Source organism: Ailuropoda melanoleuca, chromosome 3 (assembly GCF_002007445.2).
Source record: "Ailuropoda melanoleuca isolate Jingjing chromosome 3, ASM200744v2, whole genome shotgun sequence".
NCBI classification, from domain to species: Eukaryota; Metazoa; Chordata; class Mammalia; order Carnivora; family Ursidae; genus Ailuropoda; species Ailuropoda melanoleuca.
Genome location: NC_048220.1, coordinates 67,320,921 through 67,340,838, shown reverse-complemented (window position 1 = coordinate 67,340,838; position 19,918 = coordinate 67,320,921). Strand labels below are relative to the sequence as shown.

At 36.3% G+C, this 19,918-nt stretch overlaps 1 protein-coding gene across 16 annotated transcripts in view; it reads left to right on the top strand.

Moving 5' to 3' along the window:
* MCTP1 (multiple C2 and transmembrane domain containing 1) overlaps nucleotides 1–19,918 on the top strand; it is a 508,366-nt gene that overhangs the window by 335,072 nt on the left and 153,376 nt on the right. For 15 of the 16 annotated variants that reach the window (XR_004624150.1, XR_004624149.1, XM_034656519.1 and 12 more), the window contains 5 exons: nucleotides 14,478–14,580; nucleotides 16,297–16,399; nucleotides 16,730–16,831; nucleotides 17,212–17,286; nucleotides 19,317–19,436. Coding sequence is in view for 14 of the 16 variants with exons in the window: in XM_034656519.1 (XP_034512410.1) it covers nucleotides 14,478–14,580; nucleotides 16,297–16,399; nucleotides 16,730–16,831; nucleotides 17,212–17,286; nucleotides 19,317–19,436 (503 nt within the window). In the remaining 2 variants the exon portion in view is untranslated. The remainder of the gene's footprint in view (nucleotides 1–14,477; nucleotides 14,581–16,296; nucleotides 16,400–16,729; nucleotides 16,832–17,211; nucleotides 17,287–19,316; nucleotides 19,437–19,918) is intronic. The other variant, XM_034656510.1, reaches the window with a different exon arrangement.

Here is a 19,918-nt window from a genome sequence, read left to right as displayed (position 1 = left end):
TAAGATACTTAGTTGGCTTCAGAACACTTTTTTCTAGACAAGTCTAACAAGACAAACTTATATTTGACCAACTTTGCTCTATTTTTAAAATATTTTTAGTGATCAGAACATAAAGTCAAACTTCCATAGCGTAAGCAAAAAATTTTAAATTACAATATTCCATCATTTAACGTGAGCACAGGAAAAAAGAGATTCTGTAATCTTTTAAGTAGCCATCAATCTTACTGCAGTTACAAAGAATTTTTTCCTTTCAAAATGTAAAATTTTTCTTTTGTTACAACACATTCATTGAGAAACATTGTGATACTGTATTAACTCTGTGAATAAAGAGCAATTGAGACTCTCTTTGAATGAGTGAGTACAAAGCACAAATTACTTTTTAATGAAACCCTCAATTCTTTCCCTTTCCACAAAAAGCCTATAGCCTTGTTCAGCTGAACACTACTACAGTAGGTCACTTCAGTTAAGCCCCTAATAAACTGTTGATAGTCGAGGGTAGTTTTTTCTTCGGTCTCAATAGCCCAGTGTTGGACAGTGCACTTCAAATCATTAAGGTTAATACAGATTTAAAAAAGAGATTAACTCTGGTGGTTAAGGCCTCAATTTACAACTCCCACACATACACATGCATTGAGCAAGCCACAAGAGTGGATTGCAATTTCAGTCAAATTGTGGGCAGCCTTTCACAGCCTGAGAAAGTGGCACTCTGGTTTGCAAAGATGATCAGCTAAATTCTTCATGAGGAAAAAAAGTTTGATTAAGTGAAAAATACTTTGCAGTACAACTTACTTACCTTTCAACTAAGCAGTGAAAAGGTGAATGTCTCTCTGTACCATCAAAGCAAAACCTAGAGACTGCCTGGCCCAGCGTTCGCTGGGGAAAAATTCTCTCTACCGCCAAATCAAGTATTCCTTAAAACTGGACAGTTTGTGAGGAGAGAAGACCACTGGGGGGAAGATATATTTTTTTAAAGATGGTGGGAAACAGTTCATGTTGGAATTTGTCTTTTCTAGCTTCTAATTATCCTCTTGCTTGGATGGGGCCTAATTTCTGCTTTCAACAGAACATTTAAAGTCTTCTATATTGAGTGAGGCTTTCTTCGCAGAGTATTTAGACCTGGCCTATTGGTTCTTTCAAGTTCTAAGAGAAGAAAGAGAAAAGGGTTCTTCTCTTCAGCCCCTCCCCTGTGTTTTCCCCTGGGTTGTTTTTTTGAGTTCCCGAGGAAGAGGTCACAGCCTCCCCAGGGATACCAGCCACTCAGGTTCAGAAACGGTGATATGGGACAACTGTGAAAGCCTTTCAAAAGACGCCCTACCTTTTCACCGTATTAAAAGGCGCACTAATAGAAAACTTCTCCACCCCAGGTGAATTGATCTCTCGAATTAATGCACCATCTCTTTCAGGAAACAATAGAGGGAGAGGGAGAGAAAAAAGGAAGAGGGAGAGAATTTTACAATTAACATAATCTGTCACTGAAACAGTCCCATTAAATGAGCATATCTTTTTCTAAAACAAGGCTACGCATAAAGACCCATGACTCACCAGCCCCATAGTCTGGAAACCTACTAGTTATTAAGGGGGATGTTTACTACCCCTTTATTTGCATAGACTTTTCCCATGTTTTTCTTTAGGAAAACTGTCTTTATTGTTGGAAAATATTTAAGTAACAAAACAGCAGAAAAAGACATGCTACAGTTTTTTTTATCAGCTTCCGTGAGAGTCTTATTATCTTAAGAAATAACAGTTAGCAGCTCAGATTCATTAGCAGAGCTAAATTTAAGCCCCATTTGACAGGCTGCCTAGAAAACATTTTGTTTTGCTGTCTGCGGGCTTTAATTAAGATGTGTTCAATTTCAGTCCTCTTCAGTCTAGCGCCGCCCCCCCCCCAACCTTGCTGTGTCACAGACCGGCGATCAGACACTTTTAGACGGTCCGGCCCATGACTTTGACCTTCTGCGCAGTCCGGCGTTCCCTGGGGAACCGTTCAACTCATGAGGTCTGATTTCACACTTCCAGGATGCCTCAGCTCTCTTAACAATGACAGGGAGACAAAGCCCTTTAGAGCAGGCCGCATGGGGACTTGTTTAAATTGGAAACCAGAGAGGAGTCAAGGAACAAGGTTATGGGCTACAGAATAGTGCTTTTAATAAAGAGCTCACAGCTCTGGCTGAGCTCAAAGAGCTCTACCTCTGTACAATTAATTGAGCCATTTATCTGGAGCATCTTAGGCCTCTACTTTCTCACAGAATTGCGTGGTAAATATCAGCTAAGAAGCAAATGAGATATGCATGAAATGAATTTTAACACTTTGATTACTGTGCTTCCAGTCTTCATTAAAAGTAAATTTATTTGTATTTCTGACCTCATTATCAGTAGGCTGCCTGCATTTTTATTGGTTCCTGTGATTTCCAGCTTGAGTATGTCATGAAGGTATATTTTATACAGACATTTGGACTTATTATTCTTGGTATTTTCCCTGAACGTTATGGGTCTATTCAGAGAAAGAAAATGAAAAGGTGCCTGTACAGAAAAAGGCGCGTCTGTTCTTTGAAAGTTTTGTATACAGCTGGAGAAATGCCGCACACACATATATATATAATGTAGATAAGATACTGTCCTTTAAAAAAATTAACTTTTTGTGGGTTACCCAAGCAAACTGCATAAGATATACGCAGTTGTTGCTTGAGTGGCATTCAGAATACAAGAGCTCTACTGGAAAAAGTGGGTACATTGCTTCTTTTACAGAACTGTAGCAGCCTGAATTTTTGACAGCATGTGCCTTTAATTATGTCATCATATTTAATAACGTTGGTGATAGCTGATAAATGCAACCTTAGATTTTATGATCACTATTTAAAACCTGTGTTGAAAGATGAGATAATATATATCCTTTAATATACCATCCATTGATGGTATTGTATATAAAATATAGTGGAAGTCCTTCAAATTTGTGAATCATCAAAGGCAAAATAATTTACCAAATAAAAGGGAGTTATGCGTGGATGTCACTCTTAATTTTTCTTTCACTTTTGCTATTGTTAAAACTTAAAATTATATAGCTTGAAACAAAAATACCTAAATTTGACACAAAACGTATTGAAATTTCCCAAACTGTGCTTTATTTCCACTATATAAACTAATGGATTCCCTATTTGCTTTTTAACAAAAATAGTATAGTTTGAGAAGAAATTTCATCCAATTTATAATGCGCCAAAAATACCCAACAGCTGACATTCTTTTCACGGTGACATGCCCAGTTTAGAAAACAACCTTATACACATACATGTTAAATCTCTTAACACTATAAAAATACCTTCCTTAAGATGAAACTAACCAAATGAAGGCATCACAAGGAGAGAAAGCAAATTTTGCTCTTCATTCCTCTTTTTTGTTTTGTTCTTCATTTTTTTCTGTCATCATAGTTCACATAGAAGTAAAAGTGGCTTCCTTTTAGTACTTGCATCTTTACAAAACTAAATCCTTTCTAATTTTAGAAACGCAAAAGTGTTTTTCTAAAACCAAACATTTGATATGAAATATTTGTGAGAAGAGGAATTAAAATGATAATTTAACTAAAGGGCTAGTGAGGCTGAGTCTGATCTGGTGTTTTATATGGGATGACAGAACTCCTGTGTGATTCAGATGCAGGTCACGTGGTTAGAAGACACTGCCCTGGAAGAATAGGTGGGATGACAAAAGAGATTAATAATGGGGTTTGATATGCTCTAGAGGTGAAGGACTATGGGCTGAGTGAGAAAGTGGTGGTCCCACTATCAGTGGGACGTGGGGGGAAGAGAAATACTATAAAGTAATTAATTGAGTTCTGTGGAAGTAAGATTACAAAATTATCCTTTGAGTAAAGAAATAGAGAATTGCTGATCTGGCTTAGAGGGCTAGCTCCATGATTCTACTCAGTGCTTGAAGAAATGCTTTCTGATGCTAGAATCGTTGTTTAAAATTAAACTGTTCTTTATTGTTTGTTATGATATAGTTGTGTACATAAGCAATACATATCCTAGAATGATGGATTGGGGAACTGCTGCAAACAGAAAGGATCTGGATTTAACCAGACTTTTTGGGGAAAAAAAAAATCTTAACCACAGGAATACTTGGGTTATATGACAGTATAGTTAGGAGCCTAAATGATGACATGGCCAAGACCAAAGAGTGATTGTTGTAGAGGATTGATGTCAATGGGAATGCCAATTGGAGGAATACAGGGCTGTTCTTCGTCTAATCTGTTCAATCTATTTACTAGTGAGTTTGAGGAGATAATTGATGGCTTCCTTATCAAACTTGCTAACAGGGATAGTTAACTATACACTATATGCATATATTATATATATGTATATACCATATGTATATATTATATATTTACACTTTTAAATACTTATATAGTATTATAGTATTTATACATTATATATGTGTGTGTATATACATATATATATCCATATATGTGTGTAATAAACTTAGTTCAGACTGAAATAATAGGGTTATTAGTTCAACAAGGTGGGCATTAACGAGTATATATAAAAAGACTTACCGGATACAGAACAGTAATGTCCTGCTTTAAGAGCAGAAATATAGAAAAAAATTAGGATTTGAATTTAGTTTAAGCTCTGTTTGAATGAATTATGCACATGTCAATTTTGTTACATTGTTTTACAGTACACAAATTACAAATTGGTTACATTGAATGCAAGGGAAATGTTGAGAATGATACCTCTGGACTCATCAAACACACTGGGGTATGAATTCAGGATTGGAAGCTATTCTTTAAGCAAGGACATTGACAAACAGAGCAGAAGTTATTCTCAATTAGGATATCTGATGTTTTAAAATCAAGTCAATTGAGAACAGCTCACAGAGAATGATAATAATTCTAATAGCAGTAGTGGCAGGAGACCCTATCACATGTCAGACACTACCCTGAGCTTAGAACAAGGATGATCACAATCTCACAACAACCTAATTAGTTACTGTTGTTATCCCCACTTCACAAATTAGAAAACTGAGATGTGGAGAGGTTAATTAAGCAACTGGCCACATTAGCATGTTGAGAAGACACTGTGAGAACTACTTACACTTCTCCTGTTTGCAGTCTGCAGCAGCAAAATGGACTCCACAGGCTCTCGGGTAACTGAATTCTAACATCAAATCTTAGGCAAGTATACCTGATTGGTGCAACCAAATTCCCATCTCCCACCCTAGCTGCAAGAGAGTCTAAAAATGTGACCTTGGCCTTTGCAACCTCTCTTGTTCAGGAAGAGACACCAGAAGTGAGAATACATGCTCAGCAAGCCATCCACATTATCTGGCTCAGGGAGGCAGGTAATGAACATGAACCATGTAATCTAAGTGACAGATGCTATGCCCTTACTTTTTACCCATTAATTCATTTAAAGTTAAAAAATGACTACAGAGGGCAAATCATAAAAGAGGTAAAAGTAACAGAGACATAATTTTGAGTGCAATGTGAAGAAGCACTTCCCAAAAATTATAATTGCCAAAACATGTATCAGAATAGACCTGTGGAGGTGGCGGTTTCCCCATCACTGGCCCGGTTAAACCAGAGCCTGTGAGACAACCTGGTAGCAGAGAGGATTCAAGCCCTAGGTCAGCTTTCGAGCTTGGCCTCTGAGGCTTTTCTCCCAGCCCTCAGAATCAGAGATCCCATAGGAGGTGCCAGGATGAATAACAAACTCTTGAATGAGTAGATATTTTGTAGAAGAGAAATAAAAAGACAAAGATATTTTAAAGACAAAGCCTTAGCAGATGACAATTTTCAGTTTTATTGCCTAAAAATATTTTTTAAAAAGGTTTAATCACCTAATAGAGTACTTAATTTTTTCAGTCTAAAGAATTTTATTCAACTGCACAGGATCTCTCCCACTAATTAATTTACTTATAAGAGAGATTATCTGAATCCTATGCTTTTGTGTGGGCCATCTAATTGAATATATATTTACTGTAGGTCCTAAAGTATCTATGAGAACTTTCAAAAACAAAGGAGCTTATAATAAATATTTATACTTATATTTTTAGACAAATAACTTCCATGTTTCCAATCTTGTAACAAATCACTTGCATATAGTTTCTATATTAAATACTAATTGAAATAAAATCCTTCAATGTTTTTACCATAATTTATCTAAACTCTTAAAAGGTTGTACATAAATTTTTCATAGCTTCTTCTTATTTAACAGATCCCATAGTCTCCCTTTTCTTTCTTTTCCAGTTCTTATCTTTCTCATTTTATTTCTTGTTCTTCTCTCATAAGCTTCAAGCTTCACAGCATATACCAAGATGGTTCAATTTTAGGACTCAAGGATGCATCTTGTTACACACAATACTATAAACATTCTTTTGCATCTAGTTCTAAATCCCAAAGGAAATAAATTCATATTACATTGTGCTTTATTCCTATTGTTCTTAGTCATGGTTCTCAAAGTGTGGCCCGAGAGCTTCCGGGGATCCCCAAAACCCTTTCGGATCTTTTAAAGTCAAGACTATTTTCATAATAATACTAGGATGTTATTTTCTTTTCTCACTCTCATTCTCTCATGAATGTACAATGAAAAATTTTCAAAGGCTGTATATTGATTGCTCTGATGTTAACATGTCATGGATTTATTGTGTCATTTTCAAATGAATGATAGTTTTACATGCTCTCATTTTTAATTTCTAAAATGGTAAACTGATAGATATAATTTATATAGACAAAAGATTTTGATGTCCTCAAAAATTTCTAAGAGTTCCTAAAGCCGAAAATGTTTAAGAACTGTTGCTGTAGGGCAATGATTCTCATTTGGAGGAGACAGTATTGCCCTCTTAAGCATTTTCAGAGCTTTGTGGGAGAATTTAGTTGCCACAGTGTTTGGGGGGCGCTATTGGAATTTGGTGGGAGTGGGATGGGGATGCTAAATATCTACAAAGTATTAGACGATCTTAAGTAGTGAAAATTGTCCCATGTCCTGCAGGATTAAATATAGACATTGATATAGGCTTTAAATCTATTTCATGATTATCTGAGCCCAGATTTCATTCTGAAATACTTATTGTTTACTCAAGTCTTGCAAACGGCTGCCATTTTGCACAGTAAACACCAAAGACTTTAGGATTGCCTCCACAGTAATGTGGTTCATGATCTGGTTGCCCATGACTTCTCTGACATGTTCCACCATTGTTCCCAGTGCTCACTGTGTCCCACTATATCAGGGCCCCTGAGCACACCAGGCCTTTGCTCTAGCTCTTGCTTCTGTTTGGGATACTTCTCTCCAGATATCCATTTGACTACTCCTTCACTTCCTTGAGGTCTTTGCTCACAACTCGCCTTCTCAATGAGGCCCTCTCCAACCACACTAATTACATTCATAAACTATGCCCCTCCCCCACATTCTTCAAACCCCTTGTCCCACACTATTTTTTTTCTATTTTTCATTGACACGTATCACTCCCTAACATACAATATAATGTACTTCTTAATTGTGTTCAATATGTAGTCTCTTTTTCCTCCTTCCCCACTACAAATAGAATCCAAAAGAGCAGGGACCTTTCCTTTTTTTATTTACATGGCCTGGTATATAGTAGGCACTCCATGAATAAACAAACATGATTTTATTATAAACAACTTTCTGTTTAATCCTCCTTTATTATGGCATTAAGGCATTATATGAAATTTTGAAATCATGATTGAGTCAGTTTTATTTCAAAATAGTAAGGAGGGCATTACAAAATCTTCAATATGAAAAAGGATGTATTAGGTCTAATGGGCTGAGAGCCATGACTCTAGGGGGTTGATTTGCTGCCACAAGGAAACGTAATGCGTGACTTAGTGAGAAAAGGGAAGCCCAGTTATTATTACTCAGTCCCAGAAACAGACCCAGTGGGAACCTAGTGAGGAGTGTCAGTTAATGTATTTCTACCAATCAGATGTTTAAAATATGTTTAGGTCAGTTGATGAAAAAAGCAAAGGTCAAAACCCCATCTTCAGTGATAAGGGAAGGATTGGAAGATATATCCAGTGTACATGCCTTTTTGTTTTGGTGGACCCTGTGGAATTCCCTCATCTATGTACAATGTTGTTATATGTTATGATTGAAATTCCAGTTTGGGGAAAGGACAGATGGCAATCTTGATTATAATTAAAAAAAAAAGATTAAAGTATAGCCATTTCAAACTGTGACACCTGAGGAAATTAGACCAAGGAGCTTAATTTGTGCAAGGTAGGCCCCAAATAAAAGGCCCCAATGGATATGAATTGCTTTCTATGCTATTGAAAGCCTTCTGTGTTTTCAGAGACAGGACAACAAAGAGGTGGGCACTAGGTATCCCCCTACACACACATTTCTGTAACACATCACATCCAGCAAAGTGTGCTACTTGTCAGCAGCAAAATGACCCTGGACAAAGCCCACCGCTGATGGATCAGGATTAACTTTCTATTCTGGGAGCAAGAATATCATTCAGTATCTTTTGAGTGACTTTAATGCTCAAACCAGTAGTTTGCACAAACAGAAGCCGTCCACTTGCCCACGTAACAGGTAACAAGCAAGCAGGGGGGGTACAGCCTTTCCCACAGTTCTTTATAAACGTGTCAGTGTTGTGACCTCCAAGAGCAAGGGCTAAGAGTGAGAGAGAATTAGCCAGTCAGCGCATCCCATTCATGCCTCAGTGCTGCTTTGAAGACACCCAGAAAAGATGCCCATTGGAGACAATTCTGACCTCGGTTTGTAAAGTGGTAGGAATGGCTTTTCACCATAAGCATTTAGGTGCTAGAGTATATGCTTTCAAATGTATTCTAGATTTACTTTTAAGTTAAGATAGAAGAATCTCTAATTTTAATTCCCTTGGGAGATTTTTTTCCCCTTATAAAAATCTGTAGGGAAACTAAACAGCCCCTAGTATTTCACTAGATTACGGATAAATGCACGTTAGTCCTAACCTAATATTTTTAAGTATCTATTGTACAGTCACTACATAACATATATCTAAGTTGCTGTGTTGTAGAGTCCCTATCAAAGGAATAAAGAAACAGATTTAAGCTAAATATTCCTTATCAAAAATTATTGAAGTCTTCTTTTTAGATAATCATCCTTCTCCTCTGAAACTGTTGGCCATAGAGATGTGCAATCACCGTAGATGACCAGGGTCACCTCATCCACTGAGGAAAAGTCTTCGCCTCCTTTTCCCTTCCTGTTCTAGAGCTGGAGAATGATATGCTTCTTTCTCCTGGCTCCCATTGCACCCTTCACTTACCTTTATTCCAGCATTTACAGTCCTGTATTATAATTGTGTATTTACATGCCTCTCATGCCCACTAAACTGTGCGTGCCTTGAGTGCTGGACTATGTCTTAATCATAATTCCGGGGCGAGTGGAGCAGGCATTCGATAAGTAATGAATGCTTCAAAAGGTATTCCTATTTCTCTCTAGAAAATTGTCAACATGGAAAATAGCAATGTTCTCAAGCAAGGCTAAGACTCTTAGCTGTCATGGCAGTTAACACGATCAACCCCACTGTTCCGATCCTCACCGAGCACTGCTGCGATTTCTCTCTTGTATCCAAACCCAAATCTTCATTTCCCTGCACTGCAAAAGAGAGGGATAGGCACTTTTTAGCCCAAACAGTGAAAGTTAAGAGAAAGCCAGTTGGTACCCACAGGTCAACTTCAGTCTTATGACAAGAATGACTAAGCGGGAGATGAGAGGTTGTATAAGCAAAATATAGTTCAACTTTGGATGCTGCCTTAATTCCTTGCCTTGCACTTCTCCCCCTGCCGTATTGACTAGCCATCACAGGGAGCAGCTTTGCATCAGTCTCTAGAGCTTTGCAGAATACAGTGTACTTTGTGGACAACCACACTGCATCCCGTAGTCAATCCCATTCCTCAGATACTCTCGGCACAGCAGCATATCACGGGGTCTAACTAGAATGATAAAAGGATGAAAGGAAGGAATAATTAAGGAGATAATTAATGGTTAGGTCCATCACTGGTATTTCTGTGATTGTTTTCAGTTGTTTAAGTGGCATATAATCAAGGCTGCAAAATTTAGGAACTGAAAAGCCAGTCATTTAAAGCATCATTTAGCAAGCCAGATAAGCACATTAACTATGTGTAGCCACTTCTTTAAAATAAAACTATGGTGAATGCTTTTTAGTGGTAAGTTTATAGAATTTGATATTGTACGTTTACTATTATTTTGGTTGAAATTGCTATTAATTTTTAATTACCCTCGAATCATGCAGTGGCAGAAGGATACTTTCTAAATTAGTCGAAAATAACATAGTGTGTAAAGACCTGATGTTGGCATCCATTACTGATAACTGTAAAAACATAACTTTTTAGAAGGAAATGATGAATAGAAGTTAAATATAAAATTGGCTGCTCTCTCCTTACGTAAATTTTCCTCTTTGCCAGATTCTAGAGAAAGCGACTGTGAGTACTTTGCTGAATGCTTCTTTTCCTTGGGGAAAAAAAGACTGACTTGGTTAAGTTCAAGGAATTGTTTTCCATCAGCAAATGACAGTATCAGGCATAAGAGATTGTTTGCTGTTGGCATCTTCAAACCCTGTTGGTTCTTCCTTCAGAGTATATTCAGAATCTAAGCACTTTCCATCACCTGGATTGTCATGATATCCTCCTCACTCTTCCCACTGCCTCTTCCATTGGCTTCTCTCCACCTTATTCTCCAAATAGCAGCGGTCAGATGATGTCACACCTCAGCCCAAATACCTCCAAAAGCTTCTCCTAGCACTTCGAGAGAAAGCCATATCCTACAGAGTCCTGCCACCCTCCCCATACCTCACCCAATACTCTTCCCCTTTCCCCCAGTTCATTCCTTCAGTCATTCTGGCTTCTTGGATATTCCTAGACCCACCAGGCATGGCCATTTTTCTGACCTTTCCCCAACCTGCCGTTCTAGGTTCTAGCCCAGAGCCCACTTCCTTGCCTTTTTCATTTCTTTGCCCATACGGCACTTTCTCAGTGAGACCTTCTCTGACGGTCCTTTTTAAAACTGCACAGAAATACCAGCACTTTTCGTCGCCATTTCCTGTATTTTTCTCTATCGTACATATCACCTTCTAAAATACCATAAAATGTGTGTATTCATTGTCTTTTTCCTCAAGGTAAAAACCCTGAGGTCAGGCTTATCATTATTATTGTTTTATGCACTTCTGTCTCCTCAACACATAGAACGATGCCTGGTACACGGTAAGTAATAATTACTTGTGTGAATGGATCTGTGGTCAAAACACTAGCCAGCTCTTCTCATGTGTGTGGCCTACTAACTGCTAAGATATGGCACAGCTATTGGGAAAGGTCTTGCCTCGTGCCTTTTATTTAAATATATGTATATTTAAGATTTTATTTATTTATTTAGACAGAACGAGAGTGCAGGGAGGGGCAGAGAGAGAGAGAGAGAGAAAATCTCAAGCAGATTCCACACGAAACACAGAGCCCAATTTGGGGCTCGATAGCATGACCCTGAGATCATGACCTGAGCTGAAATCAGCATTCAAGAGTTGGCACTTAGACAATTGAGCCACCCAGGTGCCCCACGTTTAAATATATTTAATTAAAGCTGTGTTAAATAGTATAGCTTGGTCTAAGGTTAAAGTCTCTCTCTCTCTCTTTTTTAATGTAAGCACCATTACATTTGGTACAGTGTCTAATATCTCTTAAAAATTACCTTGCTTAGCCATTTCAAGTTAAAAGCAGGTACATAAAAGAGAATATTTTTGCCAATGATAGAATGACCCTGGAATTTGATCTAGCCAAATGACTGAGAAGTGGTTTCAGAAGGTGCTCACACTATTTTTGGTGGGTGTGGCATTGTCTCCAGGGCTTCAGTGTCTTCATTCTAATAGAAGAGAGTGAGTGAGAACATAAGTAAGTTGGTGGTCAACGGCAGACACTGGTTTTCCCTAGGGATGGTCTTGCAAACTAATCAACTACACGGTCAGAAAATATGGATAGCCACGGCCTCATGGGCAAAGGTTTTGATAAATGGATTCGCTTCTGAACAAAATATGGACAGTGCTAATCATTAAGAACAGATTTTGTTTCTTTAAGACTCCAGATCTTTTGTCAGCAAATAAGGTAGAGTAACAAAGAAGGTGGTGATTTATGGGACTTTCCATGTGGTTGAAAGTCTCTTACACGATTGAATGTAGTTCCTGTGAGGAAGAAATCAAGTAAAGATTTGCATCCTCTGCTGGTAGAAGTTTAAAGTAAAATTTTTTTCAGGGCACCTGGGTGGCTCAGTTGGTTGAGTGTCCGAATCTTGATCTCTGCTCAGGTCTTGATGTCACAGTCATGAGTTCAAATCCCATGCTGGGCTCCACGCTGGGCACTAAAAATGAAATAAAATAAAGTAAGATGTTTTCCCAATAGATATTGTTCTCCGGACTTTGTTCTTGTGTTTTACTAAGGAAGAAGCGGTGGAGTTTTGACTCTATCTCTTACATATTGCTGATCACTTGAGGGCCAGTAAAACCAAGTCAATTGAAATGTAATAGTAACTGAAGTAAAGCAAGTGAAAATGAGGGAACAGAAATGCCCAAAAGTGTTATCTTTACATAGTTGTTTTTTTTTTTTTACTAAATTAAGATTTACATGAATATACACATATATGAGAAAAATTAAAAGGAGGTCCCAGGAGAGAGTGAACGTTCCACTTTTCTTTTAAGTGAAAGTTTCCAACACTAATCTAAAGTTCTGTCTAAAGTGATGGCAGAATTGTGACATTTTTGACATGGAATTCTATTAAATATGGCTTTAATTTTCTCTGTGATCATTACAGGTAGATATGTTTTCTCTCTCCTGCCTTTTTATAAATTATTTGAGGTGGTAGTGTGTGTCTTCTTTCTTATGGTATGCATATTACCCAGTACAAAGCTAGGTGAAAAAACTTAATATGGGCCTTAAGAATTAGTAAGGTTTTGGAGATTGTTTGAATACACTTTTTATGCTTGTATGTGAATTCTATGGAAGAAAATAAAATTGTTGATATGGCAAATAGAACCTTTTGCACTGTGTTTTAATGAGCAAGCTGTTCTTTTTTTAATTCTGTCTTCCATGGTGTGTATGTGTATATGATTTAAAAAAAAAAAGGTAATACCGATCCAAAGGCAGAAATAAAAATGTCATCAGACCTCATAGACTTTTGATTCCCTATTCTGTATTCAAAATTGTTCCCAAGACCAAAAATTGAAAAGACTGCTAAATTATGCAAGCATCCTGGGGTATATGGGGCCACTGAACTAACACACATGTATTTACACTTTTTTAAAATTTTATAACTAATAAATTAACTTAAAGGTGAGTCAAAGTTTGTATGGTCCATTTTAAGAATTACAATATGGAAAGTAAATACACTGCTGTGTGGGAATACATGGCTTATCTGTCACTGATAGCTAATGAATTCCTTCCTATTAAAATTTAATTGAAAATCTTCAATGATATTTAAGCTTTCACAGAAGTGTAAACTACTGTGACTACAATTCACAATGCATTTAAAACAATTATTCTTTATCATTAAAGTTAATAATATGCACATTAACCTCTTATGTAGTCTAAATCAATATTGTAGTTTAAAAGATATGACCTCTGGACAGTTTTGTCTAAATATTGATTTCATTGTCATTTGTATAAGGTATCAAACAAATTACATGCTGCACTAATGTCATTAGTGCTGCCCCCATAGAGCCTCTGACTTTATGGGGTTCTTATAATACAGGACATGACATTACAAAATATTGAGGATATCACAAAATATAATTGCCGAATGGACAAGATTTGATTATGGCAGAACAGACTTGCTGTAAACAGATGATAACTTCCAAATTCTTTACTCTCAGTGGACAGAAAAAAATACTGCTCTTTAACATGCAGATTGGTTGTTGAGGTTAAGTTTCAAGTGGCAGAATTTTTTCTGCCTCTGAGGGTCTAATTTACCTTCTTGTGATGCCAGAGATATTTCAGGAGGGAATCTAAAGTCACGTTAAAATGGTGTCATTCTGTAATGTAGCAGTTTTCTACAACATAAACTTGTTTAGAAATTTCTGTTAAAAGTTACTAATAAGTTGGAGGAGTTGGAAAATATATGCCTAAAAGTGAAGGGGTTGAGCCTTTCAAATGATCTTTATAGAACTGAATAAAAATTGAGGGATGGACATGCATCACATTTTCTCTCATAATAATTATTACTATTTTTGTAAAAAAAAATACAAATTGAAATACCAGCTGTATAGTTTCATCTCTTTTACTTTTTTCAAGTTCTAATTTGCTATGAATCACAATTTTTAACACTCTCCAGTTACATCTAACTCTGTTTTGATGTTTAAATTTTTTAAACTGTATGCTACTTTTTGTTTTTCGTAAAACTTTCAGAAAAGCAATGTGGCCATAATCATGATGCTGTGAACTGTGGGTGTTATTTATACTAAAAATGTTCCCCACAAATCTCTTGTAGGTAAAAGTGACCCATTTTGTGTAGTTGAACTGAACAATGACAGGCTGCTGACACATACCGTCTACAAAAATCTCAATCCCGAGTGGAACAAAATCTTCACATTGTAAGTAATCATTACCTTGAGCTCATTTCAAAAATGGAGCTAATAATATTTATTTTTGAGATATTAACTGATGAACAACTCAGCATCTGGACTGCCTGTGCTAGCAACAGCGAATATCGTGATTGTAATACCTTTCTGACAGTGAGACCTGGGGAAAGCGTATGCCATTTTTCTTTGTTTTCAGATTTTTTTTAAACTGTGATTTTTATATGGTTTGACTAAGGATTTTGCTCCCATTAACTGAATTGCCATACTGCTTCTTCCTTTTATACTTTCTATTGAAATTCTCCCCAACTGCATTGACACCAGGGAGGACAAAGCTCTATTTGTTCCATTGCTCAAATCAGCAAACAATCCAGTCTCGGATTCAGAGATGCTTTAGTTTTGCTTTGTTGCATTTTAATACAATAAGAATATTAAGTGTCGTCCTAGTTACCAGAACACCATTAGGGTTAATTTTCCTTTTGTTTTGAAAAAGTTTATAAATCTTTTAACCACGCACTGTAAAAGCTGCCTACCAGCACCATAGTATCTCTTAAGTTCGGGGTGGTGTGTGTGTGTGTGTGTGTGTGTGTTTTAAACTGGGCTTTAGAAATGAACTCTGAACAAAGGAAAACTCTCCAGAGTACTTCTTAAAAGTTTTCTAACATAGTTTTACTTTTTTTGTATATGAAAACTGCTAAATTCCTCATTAATTTCTTATAATGTCTCTGCTTAAGAGTAAGTAATCAGATTTAATTATCTGACCAATTTATCTTTAAGGAATTCCACATTTTTATAAGAGATGAAAGCCTGGTCAGGAGACTTGCACTCCTAAGAAGGTTGTTGAGAGTGTTTTTCTCTGGAATGCATAATTGAATGAATAGGTTTGATTATTATCAAAGCCATTAATTGATTGTGCCCCAATAAAGCCTCTTCTCATATGTGGTTGCAGTCTTTCAGTAATGAATATATTCATTTTTTTGGTTTTCTCTTAATTCATGTTTTCTTGGTAAACAGTTGGATCAAAGAATAAATGCTGTCAGCAATTGGGGTTTATTTTTCCAGAAACAAAAATGAAGAGCTCGCACAATTGTTTATTAACATACGTTGTCTTTGGAACATAATGGGACACTATTTAATTTCTAAATCCTGGGGTGGTACAATAGCTATCAATGTTACATTTTCTCCATTCTGTTTTCTGTGTTGGTTAATTTTTACTATAAATGTACCGAGAATAAGTCAATGTTTTGGTAAGAACTGTAAACAAAGGAGATGTCCTACTGTTACAAAAAAAGAAAAATTATATGAAATATACTGTGACTCTTGCTGATACAGAATTCAGTGGAGTTTTACATGGGGTTAATAGGAAGGTAGGAATTATTGTGATAATAATGAGAGGGAGAAGTCTCAAAAACATCAGTGCCACTTATTGATTTTTTTACACTAATTCTATGCCCATCCAGATGGAAAATTATATTTCATTAAAAAATTATAACTTGAAATTACAATAGTGTTCAAAGTTCAAGATAATAGAACCATCACTGTAGTCTACAAAGGTGCATTATGGGAAATTCTGTCAGATACCAAGCCATCTTGTATATGTGTATATGCAAATGGCATACATAAGAATGCATACACGCAAAATCAGCTGGAGCCATCTAAATTTTCAAAAGCATTTTTGTTCTTGTTCCCCACTGATGAAGTCTTTTCTTCTTACGTATATTTATTATGCAGCAACATTAAAGATATCCATTCAGTTCTTGAAGTGACAGTTTATGATGAAGATCGGGATCGAAGTGCTGACTTTCTGGGCAAAGTTGCTATACCATTGCTATCTGTAAGTTTTATTCACCTGACACACTGCTCTGTGTTGCTTTTGCTCAAGGAAAAAAAAAAAACCCTCAGCTCTGTATCTGTCATTTCTCAACCAAGGTCTGTAATAAGAACACTAAAAATTTTAACATACTCAATTCACGGCCATGTTGAATCCCATGATAGTTAATTTTTCCTGACAGACTTGATCCTGGTAATGAACAGGTACTTGTCAGAATTGCCACAGTTGTTTTGGGTTCTCTGTCAGTTTCAGCAGCTGGGGGTCAAAGGTCACTGAGGGAGTGTATTCAGTGGAGACCGCGAGACAGACGGCTGTCATGTCCTTTTCCCGCAGATTCAAAATGGTGAACAGAAAGCCTACGTCTTGAAAAACAAGCAGCTGACAGGGCCAACAAAGGGGGTCATCTATCTTGAAATAGATGTGATTTTTAATGCTGTAAGTCTTAACTTTGGCTTTTTTGTACTGCTAAAGAGTTCAGTTTCATGAAAGCTTTTGTTCCTGATTTGTAGAGAATTTCTGTCATTCCTCATTTTCTCTAAACCTTGATGTATCCTGGAGAATACGCTTCTGCCACTGCCTGGCACACCCACACTTTCTGTTATAGTTGGCGGCTGCCACCGCGGCTGTGCTCCGGCCGCTGCCTGCCGGCGTAAGAAGGGGAAGCGTGTGCATGTGCAACTGTATACATTTATATTTTATGAGCACAGCAGCCAGGACTTTGAAACTTTAGGAATTATTGCAAATTGAACTGCGTGAAAAACTTGTAAACATTTGTAATATATGAATCCATAACAGACACATATGTTGATGTATAGGTGAAAGCCAGCTTACGAACATTAATACCCAAAGAACAGAAGTACATTGAAGAGGAAAACAGACTCTCTAAACAGGTAAAAAGCAAGGCAAGATTAATCCCTCTGGGAAGACCTGATTATATCTGTAAAACATCTAGGTAAATTCAAATAAACTTTGGAAGTGTGGAGGGGGGAAGACTATGGAATTTTTGATCCTCTACTTATGTGAAATGGCTTTCTTTTTTTTTTCTTTCTTTCTTTCTCTCTCTTCCCTTCCTTTCCGTAAGAGATCAAAAACAAGGACAATACCAAACTAATAAATTGGATGGGGGTGGTCAGAATGGAAAGGGGATACTGTAGGCGCTGCGTAGAACGGATATGTATTCATGCATTAGCCAAAGAATGATCATTTTGAACATAAAATACTGTCTGATTGCCATGGAATGTGTAAATGAGAACACCAAAGGCTGAGGTTCAAATATATGTCCAGACCACCCACAGGTATGATGCAGGTGTGTGTAAAGCGAGCCCTGGGTAAAGCTCTTCCCTCTAATCCACAAGAGAGAGGGCTCCATCTTTTAAGGGAAACCTTCCTGTTAATTAGATTTTGACTATGATCTTTTAGAAGTGAACTTTTATTGGCACTTTTAGCTAAGAAAATAGAAAACAGCCCATCTGATTTTTCTGTCATGAAGAAATTTTAAATAAGACTCAATATCTTGTAATTAGACATAGATTTAAATCAGGTTTCATATCAAGTTAAGAAAGGGTGTTAAGCTACCTCTTTAAAAAAATGTTTACTTCCAATTAACGTAGCTAAAATAAAATGTTTTTTGCGATGGCTATAAAGTTTACAGAACTCATTTGTGTGTGTTAAAATATTTAACAATTTTCTGTGCTATTAGAAGACTAAAATTAGTTTTGTTTTTAATCTAATCAATTCACCATAAACAGTGGGATCTTTGGTTGTTTAAAGACAGTGCATGAATTACAAATGCAATATCTATCTAAATAAAAATACAGATTATATTTTTTTTCACAATTATAGATAAAAGTAATAAAAGTAACTCTAAAAGGAAGGTGATCAGGGGAGGAAGGAAAAAAGGAAACAAATAGGTTGACTCTTTTTGTGAAAGAATTTCAATTTTAACAACTTGTTAAAACTGATATGCCTGTACATGCATCTATATTTATACACACACACATATACATATTTTTTCCAAATGACCTCAGGAACCTTTACATAACTACTTATTTAAAATGCCAGATCAGTATTGAAATATATTTGACATCAGCAAAATATGAACCTGCAGACAGATTGTTCCAATTGTTAACAGAGCTATAGATCATTTTTTGTACCATCATCTCGTATAGGGGCAATTCTGTTTATAATTGTAGTCATGCCTTGTTTTAAATCTTAGATTTGAATTGTATCAATTCTCATATACCTTTTTAATGAAAGATTTTGTAAAGCACTTGGTTACCATAAATATTTTCCTAACTCCAAAATTATGAAAAAGCAATGAGAAAATCTAGGTTAAATTGATTGTGGAAAGGAGAGAGAGAGAATTAGAGAGAGAAGGAGAGATAGAGACTGAGAGAGAGACTGAGAGAGAGAGACTGAAAAATTGATAGTAAATAAGGGAGATTCCAACAAAAATGGTGAAAATCTTGTTTTCTGTAATAAAGCAATACTTGACAGGTTTTCCTCTAAGACGTGAAATTAAAACATTTCACGTTATCCATTTCTCTTCGAAATATCTTGAAGTTAAAGCACTTAAAGAATCTTTAAATCACAGTGAGATTTAAGAGTTAAAGAAATTTATTTAAGGTTCACAGTATGTAAATGTTTTTAATCTGTTGGAGTTTTTTTTTTTTCCTTTTGAACAAAGGTAGCCTGACCCACATAATAATATTATTTAAGAAAATATATTTAGCTAAGAAATTTCTCCTCTCTCCAGAGATACTTCTCTTCCTTTAACTTGTGAGCCAAATTGTGTTATATTCTTACAACTTTATTAACTTTCTGAATCCTTTTTAAATCGCACTAAGCTTGAAGAATTTTGTACTCTATCTGATGGTTTTTAGTCTTGCAAATTCTGATAATATTTTCATCTTCCTTACAGCTGCTGCTAAGAAACTTTAACAGAATGAAGCGTTGTGTCATGGTGCTTGTGAATGCTGCGTTCTACATTAACAGTTGCTTTGATTGGGATTCACCCCCAAGGAGCCTCGCTGCTTTTGTGGTATGATAATTCTTTATTACTTACATTGTTATTCATTAAATTCAGTAATCATAGCTGCATGTTTCTGTGGCTATAGTAACAGTTATGTTGATGTGGCCATTTTAAAAACTCCTATTTTAAGACTTGACTGGACAGATTTGCCGTGGGCAGGAACCTGATGGATCGTTCAAGGTCCGAGTCCAAGAATACACATCCACTCCCCCCCTTCAGATTTCCGGAAAGCAAGATATCTCAGCCAATATATAATTTTCTCCATGACAGTTAAAAAGTAAAATTTTACATATTGCATGATTCCAAATTCCAATAACAGAGCCAAGAAAAGTCCTTAGTGTTAAAAAAAATTAATAATCTTGACCATGCTCATCTTAATTTTATTGTTCTATAGATTTTTTTTCGAAATAGGAAAATCGTTGGCAGCAGGATGCTAGTTGGTAATGTTCAAATATGTGAGTCAGTTGGAAGTGGGTGTGACCTATTTAAGA